The sequence below is a fragment of the Vulpes lagopus genome, chromosome 7, assembly GCF_018345385.1.
Source record: "Vulpes lagopus strain Blue_001 chromosome 7, ASM1834538v1, whole genome shotgun sequence".
NCBI lineage: Eukaryota > Metazoa > Chordata > Mammalia > Carnivora > Canidae > Vulpes > Vulpes lagopus.
The window spans coordinates 17,688,715-17,706,734 of NC_054830.1; the positions used below are offsets into that span (position 1 = coordinate 17,688,715).

The window sequence follows — 18,020 nt, forward strand, 5'->3', positions numbered from 1 at the left end:
TATTTGATGTCTGAATAATGAAAGGAAAGAGAACACAGCTTTTAGAAGACAACATCGAAGATTTTCATACTTTAAGCAAAGATTTATTAACAGGATACAAAATGCACCAACCACAAAAAATCCTGAAAAAAAAAAAGGATTACATTACCAGTAAGAATGTCTTTTCATCAAAAGACAACATTAAGGGGCAGCCTGGGTGGCTTAGCGGTTTAGCGCTGCCTTTGGCCTAAGGTGTGATCCTGGAGACCCCGGATCGAGTTCCATGTTAGGTTCCCTGCATGGAGCCTGCTTCTCCCTCTGCCTGTGTCTGTGCCTCTCTGTGTGTCTCTAAATAAATACAATCTTAAAAAAAAAAAAAAAAAAGACAACATTAAGAAAGGAAGAAGATATTGCAAGACAGACAACCCAAGGACTCATATGCCACATACATACCACAAGTCAACAAATGATAGACAACCCAGATGAATAGGCAAGAGATTTGACAGGCGCTTCACAAACAACCCAAATAGCCAATAAACTAGTGAAAAGGTATTCAACCTCTTTAGCCATCAGAGAAATGCAAATTAAAAAATAAATACTGGGATCCCTGGGTGGCGCAGCAGTTTAGCGCCTGCCTTTGGCCCAGGGCGCGATCCTGGAGACCCGGGATCGAATCCCACATTGGGCTCTCAGTGCATGGAGCCTGCTTCTCCCTCTGCCTATGTCTCTGCCTCTCTCTCTGTGTGTGTGTGACTATCATAAATAAATAAAATCTTTAAAAATAGATAGATAAATAAATAAATAAATAATAAATAAATAAATACTATGGCGAACCAGAATGACTAAAAACAAACCAACCAGTCTGACAATACCAAGTTTTGGGAGAGGAGCTGGGACTCACATGACTGGAGGAGTGTACACTGGTACAGCTACTTAGCAAAACTATATGGAGCACTGGCTTGCGACCCTGCAGTTCCACTCATGAGAATATCCCCCACCCCCATAATGCATATGTGCAACAAGAAGACCTGAGTAACAATGTCCATGATGGCACTAATCTTAACAGACAAGAACTGGAAATTGAGAGGTCATCAGCACTGAATAAATGAGAGTATATCCCATACAACTTTGGGGGTGAACAAACCGCAACTACATACTAGGACATAGAAACTTAATGGCAAATGAAGCAGCCAAACACAAGAGTTTGAACTGTATGGTTCCATTTATGCCAAGTTCAAGAACAGGCAAAACTTATCTGAAATTTCCTCTAGGGAGGATGAATGTGTCAGTGATGAATTGGGGACACACACAAGTGGGCTTTGGGGACTGGTGCTATTCTATTTCTTGACTTTGGTAGTGGTTATGTCAGCATTCTGATTCATAAGTCATTCTGCTGTGCTCTCTGTATACTGTACATTTCATGGTTATGTTATTCTTCCATAAAAACAAGAGAGAAACTATTGTTTTCACCTACTTTTGGGAGTCTGTATCAGGCATGCGATCTTCACTCAAGGCCTTACCCTGGAGTTGCCTGATGCATGGGTAGCCTGTGGTCCGTTGTGCATGTCCCACAAGCAAGGTGCCAGCACCTTTATATACCTCCTTCTACCCCAGAGGTCAGTCTAAACCCCCATCCCTCATTGCCCCTCAAAATCTTTGAGTTTTTTTTCTTGGCCCCACCCACCCAAAACACTCCCATTTGGGTGGCTTAGGTGTCTCTCTCTGTCCTCCTGCCTCACCATATCCCACATTTACCCTCCTTCCAAGCAGCCAAATGGGTGTTCTTGCAAAGACGGTTCCCTCACTGAGGAATTCTGTGGCTAATCATTTCGTCTTATGGTTCTAATTTTGTGTTCTGAGAGCACCATCAAGGTGTTTGCTGAGGGAGTTGTAGAGTTCTGGATCCTAAAAGAGCATGTTTGCTGCCAGAGGCCAGTTTTTAACTGTCACCTGGAGCTCTTGCATGCCTTACAAACACATGCCAGGGCTCCTTGGCCAATTGCACAGAAATTGGCCAGGGCTTCTGATACTTCCTGCCGTGGGCTTACACTTTGCTCATCATAGGTGCTGGTGCTGGGACAGATGTCACAGCACAGCCCTGCCCTCCCAAGGTTGGTGTGGGCATCACAACAGGGAACAGAGCAAGGCAAGGAGGCTGTCAAATATTCCTGCCTCAGCTTCTCAAGAAACCTGTGCTTGTCACTGGATCATACTATCTCGAGAGGAGAACCACGGTTCTCTGCTTTCAGCACTCCAGTGAGGAAGGAGTTGTGACTGGAAGTCCATGTCATGGACTCTGGATGTGAAAAGAAAGAACGCCTCCGGGGTGAAGGGGAGTGACCAGGGTGTGTCACACAGTTCTACTGGGGAGCATTCTTTCAGCCCCTAGTCAGGTCCAGCAGGTGACCCTGGGTGCTTAACCTGAGAATCAAGAGTTAAGGAAGGATGTTCCCCATCAGCCTCCTGTGCTTTGCTTCCATGAGTTCCCTGGCAGATGTTCCTGCCTCAGCTTTCTGAGGACCTGTGTCCAGGGGACCCTACCCCTAGCCCTGGCCTCTTTCGTGCTTCTTGCTGCATTACAGTCTTGTTGGGAAAGTAATGGAACAGCCCTCTCTGCCTTCAGCATCCCGATAAGAAAGGAAAAGTCGTGACTGGAAGTCACTGTATCAATAATTCTGGATGTGTGGAAGTGTCTGATGAGGATCGTCCTGGGTGAAAAAAAAGGGAACTGATGAAAACCACTTCTGATGGTGTCTGCCTGTGGGTTCCTGCCCCTCCCCCATTTATGGCGAGAGCCTTTGTTAACATGGGAGCCCACATGGAAAATGAAGTTTTTGCCAAATGGTCCCTATCTGCAAATAGTAGTGTAAATTGAACCACATGCTCGTTGAGATACTCTCTTTGGCCTACTCTAATGACCAAATCTCTGAAGCTGAAAAATAAAGGGGATCTTGTTGGACCCACTGACGAATGAGGAAGGGAATAGAGCTGAGCAGGGCCTGGACATGCAGGGAGTCTGGGGCTGCAGTGGGGCCTGCTTAATTTGAAGTCAGCTACGGAGGACAGGGTTTCAAACAGGGTTGAAGTGAGGTCTGGAAGGGCAGTCACCTGCAAACGGATGGGGGGGGGCACTCACTGGCTTAGCTGTGGCCCAGAAGAACTAGAAATGGGAACTCAGGGAGAGACTGGAACAGAGCTCAAGGGACCCCGACAGGCCTCTTTAGGGAGCATCCCCTCCTTATAGTGGAGAGGTCAAGACAAGCAAGTGGCAAGGTCCTGAAGCCCCAGTGCCCCTTCCCGTCCTCTCCCACCACAACCCAGGATCATACAGGGCTCCTGATCACACAGCCTGTTTCCAGATGCCTGTGATTTATTTCCAAAGGTGAGCTGCAGCACACAGGAAAATACACATGGCTTTTCAGTCTGTCTTTACAGAGAAAATAGATTCCTTCATTGGCGTTCTGAGTGCCATCACCGTATCCTATGAAGCTCCAGAATTAGATGGCCTGTTTCTAAGATTCTGCTTTCAGAGCAGCAGCTTGGCCAAGACCTCTGGGGGTAGGAGCAAGGGAAAGCGACCCCCAAGGGGAGAGGGGAAGCACATGAGCAGCACTCACTGCAAAGCTAAGGCAAAGAACAGAGTTGGCGGAAGGTGCCTGCCCTTACCCCAAGGACACGGCTTGCTGAGGCCCAGGACCCAGACTAGGCAGGACAGGGATGGGGGCTCTGGCCCAGCCTGGAGCAGCAGCAGGACTCTGAGTGTGCATTTGTGTTGAGGGGAGGGGGCATGCTGAAGAGGCAACGCAACCTACCGGGAGATGGCGATGGAGGGGGGGGCCTTCGGCTCACACAGGCCCTCTGCCCCAGCACAGCTCCCAGAACGTGGTCCCCAATCTTGCACTTGGCCCCTTGTATTGGCTGTACTTCAGGTGGGGGGCCCTGCTTGGGTCCCTTTTCACCACGACCTCCCCCCGCACTTTCTGTGCAAAACATTCTAAGGGCCAAGCTTCCTTATCCCCTGCACCGTGACCAGGGCTGCAGGGGACGGAGGGAAGGCGCTAGCTGGGGTCTTCGCCCAGCACGGGGAATTCCTTGCACATCTCTCGGACAATCATGCGGTCCATCTGGCCCTGAGGTGAGGCTTCCTCTTCGGTCAGGATGCGCCTCAGCGTGGCCTGCAGATCGGGGAGCCGATGGCGGTGCTGCAGGTAGGGCGTGGAACGGATCACAGCATGCATCAGGGAGAGGTACTCCACGCGCAGCTGTGGGAAGAGTGGGCAAGCTCAGAGACGCTGGGGAGGCACTGCCACCACCACCAGACAGCAACAGGCTGCCCCGTGGGCCAAAGGGCCCCTAGCACCGGAGATCAGGGTTGCACCCCTGGCACCCACAATATGCCTAGAACAGAATTGGCCTTCAAGAGCCACTGAGTAAGTGAGGGAATGGATCATCCCAGACACAGGCGGTCCCAGAACGCGGCCAGCCCTTCGGAGCTCTGGCTCAGAGAGGTGGCAAGGGGAAATGGCCAGCTCCTGCCCATCTTCAATGCTGGGCCCTCACGGGGCACTGTCTGGTCAGGGGACCCCTGCTTCTCACTCCCTCCTCCTACCCTGGAAGATCTCACTCACACCCACAGGTTCAAATGATGATCCACACTTATACCTCTGGCCCTCTCTAGTGAGCTCCAGATGAGAATATCAACTGCTCACTTTTCACCTCCTGCACACCTCAAAGAGAGCTTGTCCCATATATCTACCATCAAACTCATGACCTTCCCTATCTTCCCCAAACTGAAGGCTTTCTCGTGTTTTTTTTTCTTACTAAAGGGCAGGGTCAAAACACAGGTGTCCTGATGCACCCTTCATATCCAACACCCTCTAGGACCTGGCTGCCGCCCTCCCTTCCGCATATGTGGCAGCCAGCTCCAGCATCCACCTCCCCAACCCCGCACCTTTGGCTGAAAATGCTTCAGTAGCCTCTCCAATTGGATACTCCAGCTGCTCCTTTGCCTCGCTGAGACACCCAACCCATTAATCTGACCCCAGTGCTTCCCATTTGTCTGTCCCCTTTACTGACCCCTGTCACCATCCCTCACTTCTCTCTGTACCTGTGGTTAGAGGAGTCAATACCTTCTTTGGGCAGCATCATCCTGTAATCCCCAACCCTGGTCACACAACCCTGCAGTCCAACCCTGCAGCACCTGCAAATCACCTCCCAGCGTCTAAGCAGTAGTCAGCCACAAGGCTGTGTGCAGGCCTGAACTTCCTTCCCTATCACAGATGTCACACGGACACGCACTGTCCTGGACTCCCTCACTTCAGGGTGCGTGAGCTACTTGCCCACTTTCTCCCGGTTTCCAGATCTAAAGTGCCTGGACAGCTGGCCTTGTGCTTCATGGGGAAAACAAGCGACCTTTCTGAACGCTCATGTCTTGCCCTCCCAACTTCCACATCTCACCTGTCCCCACCAGGATGAGCCACCCTGGCCTCCGCTGTGGGGGTGTGGGGGGTATCCATCCACAGGCCCAGGCTCTCCCCCCCGCACCTGATCTCCTCGCCAGAGCAGTGGCCCCTCTCCTGAACACGTCAGCCATTTCTTGATGTTTACTGGATCATTCTCTCTGGCCCAGAGATCTTCCTACCTTTAAAATATTTCCTGACACCCACATCCCCCTCCAGTGGGTGCCCCCCACTCTCACTTTTCTGCTCCCTTTATAGGAAGACTCATAGGAGTTGTCTCTATTTATGTCTTCCAACGTTCCCCTTCACTCCCCTCCAACTTCAAATTCTCTCTTAAATGTTCCATTCAGACCCTTCACCCTCCACTGCACGGATATAGCTTGTCAGTCACCTTAGCCTCTGTGGGGCAATCCCAACAGCCAATTCGTAGCCGCCGTCTTACTCAGGCTCCTAACTGTGGAGACAGCTCATCTCCCACTCCCTCTGAGCCCTGCTTTGGGCTCTCGGCCTCTGGGTTTTCTCCTAGGTTCCTCCCTACTTGTCCTCGCTGTGCTCACACCTGCAGTGGTGGCCCTGAAACAGGCCGCCCATCACATCTGTGCAAAGGCAATTGCACAGTTGTGTCCCTTCCATCCCAACTCTCCATCGCTCCCTGACATGCTCTGGACCTGGCTGTCTAGTGGATATCTTCTCGATCTCAATACATAAAAACGCAACTCTATCTCCCCCCTCAAAGAGTGCCTCCCCACCTCTGCGATCACACTTCATCCGTCTGGTTGTTCAACAGAAGTCCAGGGCAAGCCCAGGGACTCACCTCTGATGCACGCAAACCTGACCTCTTCCCCCGTGGCCATGGCCTCTCACTGCCCACCCGGGCCCCCTCGACAGCTGTGGCTGCTTCCTTGAGGGTCTCCTGCCTGACCACCTGGTTTCCTCTACCCCAGCTCTGTGTAGGCAGCCTGGCCCAGATCAGCTCACCAGGGCTCCTCTGGGTCTGGGCACAACTGCCATGGATTCTGAGTGGCCCCCACATTGACCTGGCTTCAGCTGCAACCCTGTCCCCAGTCTCCGCTCAGTGTCCTGTTTCCCCTTCATTTTGTTTCAGTTTCCAGCTTTCAGCCCTGCCGCAGCCACCTCCAGGCACCTTGTCTCCAGGTGACAGGTCTGCGATGTGGCGCACAGTGATGTCAATGAGCGCCATCATGTCCGTGTGGTAGAAGATGGCAGCTGTGGCGGGGCTGGCGAATACATCCTGCAGGAACTTGAGGATGGAGTGTGGCGGCTGCGGCTCATGTTTGAAGATGCGCACAGGGTCGTCTAGGAGGCAGGGGGAAGAGGGCTCAGGGTGGTCATGCGGGACCCATAGCCACCACCAGGGGTCATGGGGTCACGGAGCCAAAGGACAGTAAAGTGGCACCGCACAGATTCCTGGGCCCTCACCTCCTCTGTTCAGGAGCAACAGCAGCTTCTCAGAGAAGATCTTGACGTTGGAGTGTTTGCTAAGAGCGGTCATGATGACGTTCTGGTCAGGCGCTGAGGAAAGACATGGGTGTAGATACAGTGCACGGGCACCAAGCGAGGAGCCCCTAGTCGGTCAGCCACCTCCCGCCGGGCCCTGCCCCCACCTGGCAGGTGCAAGTTGAGAGCCAGAAGCAGGTTCATGCAGAGATCCGGCAGCTGCTCTGTGGTGTCCAGGGGCAGCCCGTCCTCGACGATGCTCAGCAGGAACTGGGCGAAAGGAGTGCCCAGGTGCTCTGGGCAGGGGCACACAGGATCTGAGCCCTCCCGGCCTCTGCACCCCACCCAGCCCCCTGGGTTTCTGTCAGCCCCAGGATGCCCTATCCCTGTCAGCCCCGGGCAAGCAGGTCCCCAGCCCCACAGGCTCCCAGCCCGCTTACCATAGTGTGCGTAGGGCACTGCCTCTCCCATGGAGAAGACCATGGCCAGGATGAGGGCAGAGTAACAGAGTTTCTGGTGATCTGGAGGGCAAGGCAGGCGGTGAGAGCCCCCACAGACAGTGGGAACCCCCCATGTGGCAGGAAGCTCCCCCAAGCCTCACCCTGTGTGTCTGTCTGCATGTCTCGTGCCAGCTCCACAGGCAGCACAGATGACACGAGTGTGGAGATGATGGCTGCATCCAGGCTGCACATGGCACCAAAGCACTTGAGGAGCAGCAGCCGCAGTGACACCCGGTGCTCCTGGCAGGAGACCCTGTGTACTCAGTGCCCAGAACCTGCCCCTCTACCTGGGTGTCCCCATGCCCCCCCACCCCTCTGCTTCACACACACCATTTGGTAGTAGGCCACCAAAGCCAGGACAGACTCGAACTCATTTCTCTTGCACATTTTCTTGCAAACTTCAGGGTCTGCATCAGTCTGCGGGGAGGAGGAAGCGTGACAGACTCAGTGGGAGCCACATGGCCATACGCACGGGTGAGCTGAGTACATGCCAGGGACACTCCTAAGCACTAGAGGGGGATGGTGCGGGGGGAGGGGGGAGACACCTGTGGGCCCCCACCCCGCACCAGAATGTGCAGCAGCTCCTCCAAGTAGCAGCGGATGACACCCTCGTCCTCGTACAGGGCCCAGCTGCGCTGCTGGGCATCATCCTTCCGCCGAGCCAGGTCTGCAAAGATCACCTCCAGCCGCTGCTGGTCATGGCAGACCTGCCCAGAGGGCAGGGCGGTGCTCAGGTCCTGGAGGGAGAGGATGAGGCACAACTCAGCACACTCCTTGCCCATCACCATCTTCAGGAAGCTCCTGAGGCTTGGAAGTCAACCCAGACCCTGAGGATGTCAGGGGCATGAGCTCCAAGCCAACGTCAGGCAAGGGTACCCAGCCTCACCTCTCAGAGCTGCCCCTAGTTTGTGTCCTCCCAGAACCTGTGAGGGGACCAGCCCCTGGTCCCCCTCTTTCTTCCTCCCCTCTGCCCCGCCTTGGGCTCCCACTAAAGACCTGCTCCCATGGCCCACCTCAACACCAAAGCTCCCAAAGGCACTAGCCCAGGTCTACACTGCCTCTGCGAGTGACTACTCTGCCCTAGGCCTGATAACCTGCTGGGACTAGACCCTGCATCTGTGGGTGCCTTCCAAGTACCCGCCTCTCATCCCAGACCTGTATAAACATCTTCCATGTGGAAGGCTACCGACCATCACTGCCTGAATGTGACTGAGATGCTACCCTCTGAATCCACCACACCACATGGTGTCGGGCCTTGTCATCTTGCCACCTCCTGTCTCCCGAGTGCTCCCAGGCTGGCAGCACCTGTCCTGCCCAGCACAGACAAGCCTGGGGACTTGCTGCACCCCGCCCCCCATGCTCCCACTGCAGCTACCGGGTCCTAGGGCCCTAAGGAAGGTCCTTGGGCCCATCTGGTCCCCATCTGGAGATGGTTCACTGCCCTCCAATCCTGCTTCCTGACCAGCGCCTCAGCCCTGGCAAAGGATCCCACCCATCTGTGATGCCCACGCACCTGACTCACACCTGAGTCAGCACTGAGGTCTCTGCCACAGCTCTTGAAGCACCCACTCCTCTCCACTGTCAAGGCCAGCACGGCACTGTGCTCTCTCACACCCTGTGTCCACTCCTCCCCTGCAGCCAGAGAGGACTCCTGGCTACTCACATCTGGTCCCATCTGTCACAAGCCCCGAGCCTCACCTCCTCCCACCCCACCTGTTCCCTCACTCCCGGCCCTACTGCCATGCTGGCCTTGAACCACTTCTCCTGCGAGCTACGCTTGGTCCTGCCTTCTGGCCCCTGTCTAGCTAAGCGTCTGCCCAGAATGCTCTTCCACCCTTTCTCTTTCAGGGATCAGCTCAAAGGTCCCTAGGCACCCAGCACAATGAAGGCCAAGCGAGAGCTCAACAGGCACCTGTCAAGTTAAGGCTGAACACAAGTGTGAGGGTGGGAACGGGGCAGGGAAGGCAGGGTGGCCCCAGGATGGGGAGGCCTCTGGCCCTGCCGCCTACCCTCACCTTGCCCTCTACCAGCGAGAGGAGGACCTGCTCCATGACAGGCGAGCTGGCCGGCACAGAGGCCTGGATGTGACCCACCACGACGCCAATGGCCACACGGCATAGCTCGTGGCTCAGGCCGGTGTTTCTCCGCACAAGCTCCATCAGCTCTGCCCCGATGGTCCTGGGCACGGCAGGCTCAGCCACCACCTTCTCGTCTGTGGTCCCCAGGCTCAGAGCACCCAGGGCCTCCAGCTCATCAGGGGCTGAGGTGGTATCGACTGCTACCTCCTCTGCAGGGGGCTCAGGGGCCGGCACCTTGGAGGGAGGGGGCTGAGCATGGGACACAGTGGTATGGGTGCCTCGGCGGGGCACGGGTGGGGGCGTGGGTGAGCAGCTGGGGCCCAGCTCAGACGAGCTAGAGCCGGTACAGAGCGTGTCAAGGGAGGTGCTGCTGACTGAGGAGCCGCTGGACACAGAACTGCCCCCGGAGGGTGTGGTGTTGCGGCCGCCTGTGGGCAGAGAGTGGATGCTGTGCTGGGACAGCCCCCTGGGCCCTTACCCCTCCAGGCCCTGAGCCCCACCCCCCCAGCCCAGAGCCCCAATTTCCTGACACAAGCAGGGTAACCATTCCAAGCACAGGGTGTCCCACTAACTGCCCCAACCCTGCCTTCTCACCACTTCCCAGGGCCATCAGGGCCTCCCGGTCTCGGCGCTTCACAGGTGGGGGCGGTGTGGCGGGAGCTGCTCGGCGAGGCTGTGGCGGGATCTGGGAGGACAGAAGTGGGATCTGGGAGGACGGGCTGCCACACCTGGGGAACCGGCCTGGCTAGGGCCCTGGGCTCTTGGCATGGGCGGGGCCATGGCTCTGTCTGCATCACTGACCCAAGTGACTTCTGGCACCTCTGGACCAAGCCTAAAGCTCCACTCACCTCCCTTCCCTGGGATATCCTCACCACATACCTGGTAGAGGCCTCCATCGGCTCCAAGATACTCCGAACTGGGCAGGCTGTGCTGCCGCTCGAACCCAGCTCGACACATCCCATTGGGTTGTCTGGCGGCAGCAGCGTCCAAATGGTGATCACTGGTGGACGGGGTCATAGCTGCAGGACTGGAGGCTGAGGGGCCTCTGCGAGACAGGGTCTCTTTCCGGTGGTGGATCAGCTTCCTGATGGAGGGACGGGGAGATTACTGGGTGAGTTACCTTAAAACTCCTGAAGTCCTTATATGCTGCCTGCTTGCAGGATGCAAGGCCCCTCACAGCCCAGGCTCCTCCCCACTCCCTCCCGCTCCACCCCACTCTGCACTACCCTCTGACTCTACCCTCCAGACATCCCCAGTACTCACTGAAGGACCCCCACCCGACTATGCACACAGGGATGAGGAGGGGAGGGCGCCCTCCCCCTCCCCCACTCACTGGAGGACTCCACGCTGCTCCAGGCTGTACTTGCCACCATCCCGCATGGCTGCATTGTGCACAGCCTCAATGGCCCGGTCAATGGCTTGGAGGACATCCTGCTCCAGGCCCTGGGCAGGGGCAAGGATGGGCGGTTAGATCTGGGGGCCTAGTGAGGGTGAGCCCATATCTAGCCCAGGATGGAACCCAGGGCAGACCAAGGAACATTACAGCTAAGGCCTGGAATGCGAGACATGAGCACAAAAAGCTGAACTAGAATATGAAGGTTCTCAAATTGTGTCACTCAGGGAGCTGGGGGACGGGGTGGCCCCATGCTGCTGCTTTACATATTGGGGCCCCAGTCAGGCCCCACAGTGAGGCTCTCTGAGAATCAGGGATCTAGAGCAAAAACAAGCCCAGGGACCCTTAGCTTGAGACCAGGAGTACATACCTAGTCTATTCCCAGGCTTGGCTCAGGGCCCAGGCTGAAATGCCAAGCAGGGAGCCTCTAGTGTCTGGAACCCTTAACAAATCACTCTGGATCTTGCGTATCCTTCTCAAAACCAAGGTCACACTCCAGAATAGCCCTGTCCTCGTAGAGCCTTCTGAAGATCCTGGGGGCCTGATGGACCAGCTGAGGATGGGCCAAGGGGATACCCTCTTTCCACCCCTGCTTCTAGCTCTCATAACCCCCAGCTGTTCCAGAATTGCCCTGGGAAGCAGCAGTTCTGTGTTTGTGGTAATGGATGGACATAAGAGAGGGGCCTGGCCCCTGCCCCAGATTCTGTACTGCCAGACCCAGCAACTCAGGAGTCTAATCCCCCCAGCCAGCCTGGCACAGTGTGCAGAGCAGAGGGTGGCAGCTGGGCGACCATCCACCTCCACCCCTCCCCTGTCCACGATGGGCCATAGGGCTACATGGTAGTCTCAGAACTGAGGTGACGTCACTTCAAGCGGGGTCTAAGAGGCTTTCTGATGGGGCCAGACAGATGGATACAGAGGTCAGCAAAGCCCTCCAGGTAGCATGGGGTATGCCGGGATATAGGCAGACAGCAAGCAGAAAGCGGGACAGAAAAAGAAACACCTATCCATAGAAAACAGGAAAGGGGGGGAGAGGGAGGGAGGGATAGAGGGAAGGAGGGAAAGGAAAAGACAGGCAGAGGGAGACAACGCAGAAAGAAATTGAGAGCTGGAGACAGAGAAAGGCAGAGAGTTGGAATGGCAGACAGAGACAGAGTTAGGGAGACAAAGACAGGGAGATATGCAGAAAGAGACTAGGAGGGGGACGGCAGCTTCTTGGCCCTCACTGAACACCAAGCCCCAGGGGACCCTGGAGAGGAGCCTCATGGCCCCTTGAAGAAGAGTGTTCCAATAGGCCCCCAACTCCAGGGAGGCTGGGTCTGACACGCAGCCCTGTGTCCAGGGCCCCAGTCACATACCCCAGGCACTCCTAGATGGGAGCAAGCTGAGGGTCCTGGCCCTAGGGCGCATCCTCTCTGGTAAGACCAGATGACATCTCCAAATTTATCCTGTTATTTCTGTCCTGAACTGGGCTGGGACAGGATGTTTCTTAAGGACTAGAGACTAGAATGGGGCGGGGGTGTCTGGCACAGGCCAGGCCTGGAGGCTCCAGGCCCTCCTTTCCCCTGAGGTCAGAATAGACACCGGCTGGAGACACTGCACCCCAGCCCCCACAGCAGGACTATTCTTGGGGAAACAGGAATTGGAGATGCAGCCTCCACTGGAAGGAAACAGGGCAACAGCCCAGGGGAAGCCATGAAGAGGCCTCACTTCCTCACAACAGGAGTGCCCCCCACCCCAGGCTGGGGACAAGGAGGGATGGAACTTTTCACTTTTAGAGAGAATTAGTCTGGAAAGTCAGGGCCGGAGGCTTGTGATGGGGAGTTTGGGGAGAGTAGTGACAGGCAGTGTCAACAGGGGCTGAGATTTTTGGTTCCAAGAGGGTGGCGGGGTGGCAGTCTAAAGATGAGCTTAGGGGATGGCTGAGTACTGGAGTCAAAGACACTGAGGTCTGGAGGTTCAGTGGATTATCAATGACTCTAGGGTCTCAGTGGAGGAGTAGGGACAGAGAGGATGGTCGGGAAACAGGTGGTCTCAGTGGTGGAGGCAGTGGCTCCAGCTGGGGGTCTGAAGGTGGGAGGCAAGAGTGTGGGATCCTGGGGATCCAGGAAAAGGGCCGATTATGGGCCTAGGGTCTCAGGGATCTGGGAAACTGATCAGAATTCGGTGGTGCTGGAATCTCAGAACCGAGTCTTGAATTCCACTCAGATGAGGATTCAGATATTGGGTCTCAATGGGTCTGGGATCCCAAGGAGTCTCAGTCCCAGAGTTAGGCTTCCTGGTTTGGAGTCCTCAGAGTTGGCTGTCAAGGGCCTGGCCTTTCGTGGGGGTGCGGGCTCTTGGGGTTCCAGTCCTCATGAGTCTGGGGTCTCAGGGTCAGGTGCTCAAACTCTCTATCTGCGGGAGGTCCCGGCGGGCTTGGGGCTCTCCGGGGTCGGTACCGAGAGCCTACAAAGGGGCCCAGTCTAGGGACCGCGGAGGCCCGGCCGAGGAGGGGCACACTCACCTGCAGGCGGCGCAGGTAGGCGGGAGGCACGTAGCCCGTCTCGCCACTGCGCGCCCGCGCCGCCAGCCACCAGTGCGCGCTGCTGCGCTCCAGCACCAGGAAGGTCTCGCCCGCCGCGAACGCCAGCGCGTTGGGCTCCGCCGAGCGGAACGCGTAGAGCGCACGATACATGGGGCCGGGCCGGGCCGCGCCGGGGCAGTGGAGGCGGCGGGGGCTGCGGAACCAGGACGCCAGGCCCGGAGCACCGAGATCGCCCCGCCCCGCCCCGTGACACATGACGCGTGCGCGCACCCGCCCTCCCGCCGCAGCCCCGCCTCGGGAGAGGGGCGGCCCCAGCGCGGATCGCGGCGCCCCCTGGCGGCCCCGAGCGGGGCGGTGCGGCCCGGAGCGGCTCCAGTCTGCGGTGAGTCGGGTCCGGCCCCCCAGACTCCGAGCCTCGCAGCCTCTCTCGCCCGCCGCAGCTCCTCCCGCCTGGCCCTCCACTCCAGCCCAGGTGCTGCGGCCCGTCCTACCTCCCGAAGGAGCGCTCCGCCCGCAGCCCAAAGGCAGCGCCTGTGTCCCGCGCTCTAGTCCCCAGCGTGCCGGGCGCGCTGGGGGAGTGGATCCTGACCTACTAAGCAGCGGCGTAGTTAGTCCCATTGTTGCATCTCGCTGATCCAACACTGGGAGGCGCCCGCTGGGGCCGGTCTCCTTGGTGTCTGCAGGCTTCAGGACCCCTCTCCACCGAGTCCCTACTCCAGCCACAGGCACGAAACCAGGTCGGCCGTTCCCATCCGCCAGTCCTTGCTGCCCACTCACCTACTCTCTCTGCTAGCTTCTCTCTACTCCTCTATTGTGGGTCTTCCACAGGGTTTCCTCTGCCAGGGACTCATTTCCCTCCCTCACAACCTAAGGTTATCACACAATTTCAGTCGCTGTTACATTGCCCTTATTGTCTTTACAGGATTTACAACTTCAAATAATCGGACTTCTGATGCTCCCTTCTGAGCAGACAAGAGAGCTGCTGAGGGTGGGGAGGGGGGTGCTCTGTGGCCTCAAGAACGTATTTACCCCTGCACCCCTTTCCAGTCAGCCCTGACCTGTCCTTGATGTCTTGAGAGGGAGGGACCCAGGAGAGAGGCCCTAAGGGTCCTGGGGGCCTCCTATTCCTGTCCAGGGACTGGTCCTGCCACATTCACCACTGGAAGCCTGGGCCCAGGGTGCAGGGACTGTGGGCACAAACAGTTGGCATTTGTGGACATAGTGCACATAGGCATAGTGGGCCTTGGAGGAGGTGCTGGGAGTTTTGGGGAGGTGTGGGGCTGTTAGAACTGGACATCAGGACCCTACCTTGGCTTCTCCCAGGTGTCTGGTTCTGCAGTTCAAGACCTCCTGCCACACCTCCCAGGGCCCTCCTAGCAAAGAAGTAGCTCTTAGGGGCTGCTTTGCCTGGGGCTGTGTGGATGAGACTGCCATAAGCTGTGGGTAGCAGCGGTGACATGTGGTATGGCTAAGAGGACCACACTGCCCAGAACACTTTCTCACTGGGACTCCCCACCTCCTAGGACCTTTTGCCATGGAGCCCATAGTTGCCAACAGACCAGAGCTTGACAGCTACTCGAGGCCCCAGTTTGGCTCTAGGACATCTGACATCACAGTGACCAACCAATTAGCTGCTGCCAGTGGTGCAGGAGCTGGATTCAAGGTCTGACACACATGCTGCCCAACTTTGTCTTAGGCTGCATGGAGGGCAGGGAAAGACATGTATCAAGAGTCAAGTAGTTCTTTGCTTAGGGAGTGCTGGACACTAAGCCGATACTAACCCCAAAGAGACCCAAGGACCGAGCCAAGAAGCTGTGGTGACTTTAGGGTCTCTGAGGTGGGGGCACTGGCAAGGCGAATATTCCAGGACTAGGGTGGAGGAGACAGCATGTGTGAAACTTCTGAGGGTTGGGAAAGGGGCTGGCTGACTGCCCCTAGTAAGAACAACAGCAGCACTGTGTACAATTAACAAAAAGATTTGTATTAGAACATTTACACTCAGGGAAGAAAGAGGTATCTGCATCATCAAATGTGGAATGTTGAAGAAATAGTTAAAATAAATAAAAGACTCCAAACGCGGTTGGGGCTGGCTCAGGCTGGGACTCACAGAGGCCTCTGCACATCAGCTCCAGGCTGCAGGGGCCAACGGCCTGGCCATACTGGCCTCCTCCCCGACGCAGCACAGCTGTGCCTGGGACACACAGAGTCTCTCGGGTGCTGGTGCAGCCAGCAAGCTCACTCCCCACTTTCCTCACTGATCTCTGTGACAATGTCTATCAGGCTCTGGAGCCCAAAGATATAGCCAGCATCCTGGCCCTCGTGTACCACGCTGTCCTCGCCATACAGCCTGCAGGTGGTATGTGCAAAGTCGATCATGCGCACGTCCACTGAGCTGGTGCCGATGGGCTTGTAGGCATAGGCACCAGCAGATTCGTCAGCTGACTCCTCTGACAGGTCCTCCAAGTCCTCAGCATCTGAGTCCAGGGCCACCTCAGGCCATTCCTTGCCATCATAGATGACCAGAAGGGAGCTTGAGTAGAAGCGGTAGGACTCCTGTCGCTCCAAAACGGCTTTGAGCTCAGCCAGCTTCTTCAGCACAGGGCCTAGGAGCTCACGTCGCAGATACCGACCGTTGTGGAAAAACTGGAAAAGTGCCTCCTTGAAGCCCTGCACAGATAGCTTCCGTCCATGGTACTTGTTCATGAACATTAGCTGCCCGCTGCCTGCTTGGTACACCTGTGAGAAGGAGACCAGCAGGTTAGGTACCGACAGCTATCTCAAAGCCTGAACACTGGCCAACAGCAATACAACAGCCCTGGATCAGACACCTGTCACACAAGACGCAATCCTCTGATCAAAACACTTTCAGGGAGATCCTTGGATGGCTCAGCAGTTTGGTGCTTGCCTTCGGCCCAGGGCGTGGTCCTGGAGTCCTGGGATCAAGTCCCACATCAGGCTCCCTGCAGGGAGCCTGCTTCTCTCTCTGCCTTTGTCTCTGTGTCTATCATGAATAAATAAATAAAATCTTAAAAAAAACAAAACAAAACAAAAAAACACCCATTCAGGATGCAGCCCTCTGATCTAGTTCTGTCCCCAGGCCCTTGCTTAGTGTATGGATTAGTGGAGAGAGCCTAACCTTCTTGCCTTTATTCCTGCTCCTGTACAGAGGCTCTGCACTCAAACAGGACAGCCCCAGAGGGTTCATCCAGGCATGCGTTCTTTTTATCAGAAAGCGACAGACTTGCTCAGCCATGCTGGAATCTTGAGAAAACAGGACTATATGCCAGGGTTCAGGAGTGGCAGTTACCGAATACCCTAACCCACCCACGCTATGCACCAGCATTCCATTCCCCTCACCTGCATGCCACACACACGGACACCAATGACTGCAGATGTGCTCTGCTGGCACTTGCGGATCTGGTTGGCTGCCTTCTCCTCTGAAGCGTCATCACCATGCTGGCGGGTACCCATCTTGAGGTCCAGGACACAAGGCACCTCATAGCGGGAAGTCAGGTTTTCCAGTAAGATGAATTCTGAGTGGTTAAGGACAATCCTCGCTCTAAAAAGAAAGTGCTGCTACATGGGGCCCTGGCACTCCCAGGGCACAATGCCTGCACACAGTACCTCAAAGAAGCCTAAGTCCACAGAGGGCCCCCTCAGTCCTGCTATCCCCCCACATAGGGAGCCCAAGGCTAAAACTCACATTTAATTCTTGTCCAGGAACTGGCTGGTTCTAGATTTGACACAGGCCTGGGTTCTCCCAGCCTGGAAGACAGACACACACACACACACACACACACACACACACACACACACACACACCTTCCTGAACTTAGCAAGACGTGGGAAGAGGGTTCCACACCAGATTGTCCTAAGTTATAAACAGACACCAAATAAGTAAATCCTGTAGCCTTATATGTGAACTGGAAATATCTGTACGAACTCATGAAAATTTTCTCATTAAAATAAATGTGTATTTCCCTGTTGTGTAGCACCAAAAACGGCTAGAAACAATGACAAGATAGACGTATAAGCACCCCTAGCACCCAGACCAGTTTTCCTGGGGCAGGGATTGGTGAGCATGCCCCTCCCTGGCCCGGCCTCCGAGGTCCCTAAACTGGACCCCATTGTAGGCTCTCGGTACCAACCCCAGAGAGCCCCAGGCCTGCTGGGACCTCCAGCAGATAGGTAGTTTGAGCATCTGACCCTGAGACCCCAGACTCATGAGGACTGGAACCCCAAGAGCCCACACCCCCAAGAAAGGGTAGGCCCTTGAGAGCAAACTCTGAGGACTCCAGACCTGTAAGCCTAACTCTGGGATTGAGACTCCCTGGGATCCCTGACCCATTGAGACCCAATATCTGAATCCTCATCTGAGTGGAATTCAAGACTTGGTTCTAAGATTCCAGCACCACCAAATTCTGATCAGTTTCCCAGAGCCCTGAGACCCCCAGACCCATAAATGGCCCTTTCCCTGGATCCCTATTTGTTGTATAACCTGTAAACTAGAAATCATTCTTAAATTTTTAGATCAAAAAACATAGAATACTTCATGACATATGAAAATTAAAGGATATGCAAATCTTGGTGATACAGTCATGCTCATTCATAAATTTAATTATCTAT

The 18,020-nt window shown here is 55.8% G+C and overlaps 2 protein-coding genes across 5 annotated transcripts in view; both read right to left on the bottom strand.

Moving 5' to 3' along the window:
- Window positions 1-3,331: 3,331 nt before the first annotated feature.
- On the bottom strand, window positions 3,332-13,625 carry NCKIPSD (NCK interacting protein with SH3 domain). The gene is made up of 13 exons (XM_041760333.1): window positions 13,374-13,625; window positions 10,808-10,917; window positions 10,354-10,558; window positions 10,069-10,159; window positions 9,412-9,902; window positions 7,963-8,133; window positions 7,727-7,813; window positions 7,498-7,636; window positions 7,337-7,417; window positions 7,064-7,192; window positions 6,879-6,971; window positions 6,583-6,755; window positions 3,332-4,241 (listed from the first exon to the last, which is right to left on the bottom strand). Exons 1-13 carry the CDS (start codon window positions 13,542-13,544, stop codon window positions 4,038-4,040), a joined length of 2,145 nt encoding a protein of 714 aa, XP_041616267.1. The 5' UTR covers window positions 13,545-13,625; the 3' UTR covers window positions 3,332-4,037.
- A 1,729-nt stretch (window positions 13,626-15,354) lies between these two features.
- Window positions 15,355-18,020, bottom strand: part of IP6K2 (inositol hexakisphosphate kinase 2) — a 31,673-nt gene continuing 29,007 nt past the window's right edge. For all 4 annotated transcript variants that reach the window (XM_041762588.1, XM_041762590.1, XM_041762589.1 and 1 more), the window contains 2 exons: window positions 16,752-16,927; window positions 15,355-16,130 (listed from right to left, as the gene is read on the bottom strand). In XM_041762588.1, coding sequence (XP_041618522.1) covers window positions 15,630-16,130; window positions 16,752-16,927 — 677 coding nt within the window. In that variant the 3' untranslated portion in view covers window positions 15,355-15,629. The remainder of the gene's footprint in view (window positions 16,131-16,751; window positions 16,928-18,020) is intronic.

Coding starts and splice junctions, on each gene's coding strand:
- NCKIPSD (XM_041760333.1), bottom strand. CDS start 13,544: ATGTATCGTGCGCTCTACGCGTTCCGCTCGGCGGAGCCCAACGCGCTG. Junction 10,160..10,353: donor CCGATGGAGGCCTCTACCAG/GTATGTGGTGAG, acceptor CTGTCCTCCCAG/ATCCCGCCACAGCCTCGCCG. Junction 6,756..6,878: donor GTTGCTCCTGAACAGAGGAG/GTGAGGGCCCAG, acceptor CCTGCCTCCTAG/ACGACCCTGTGCGCATCTTC.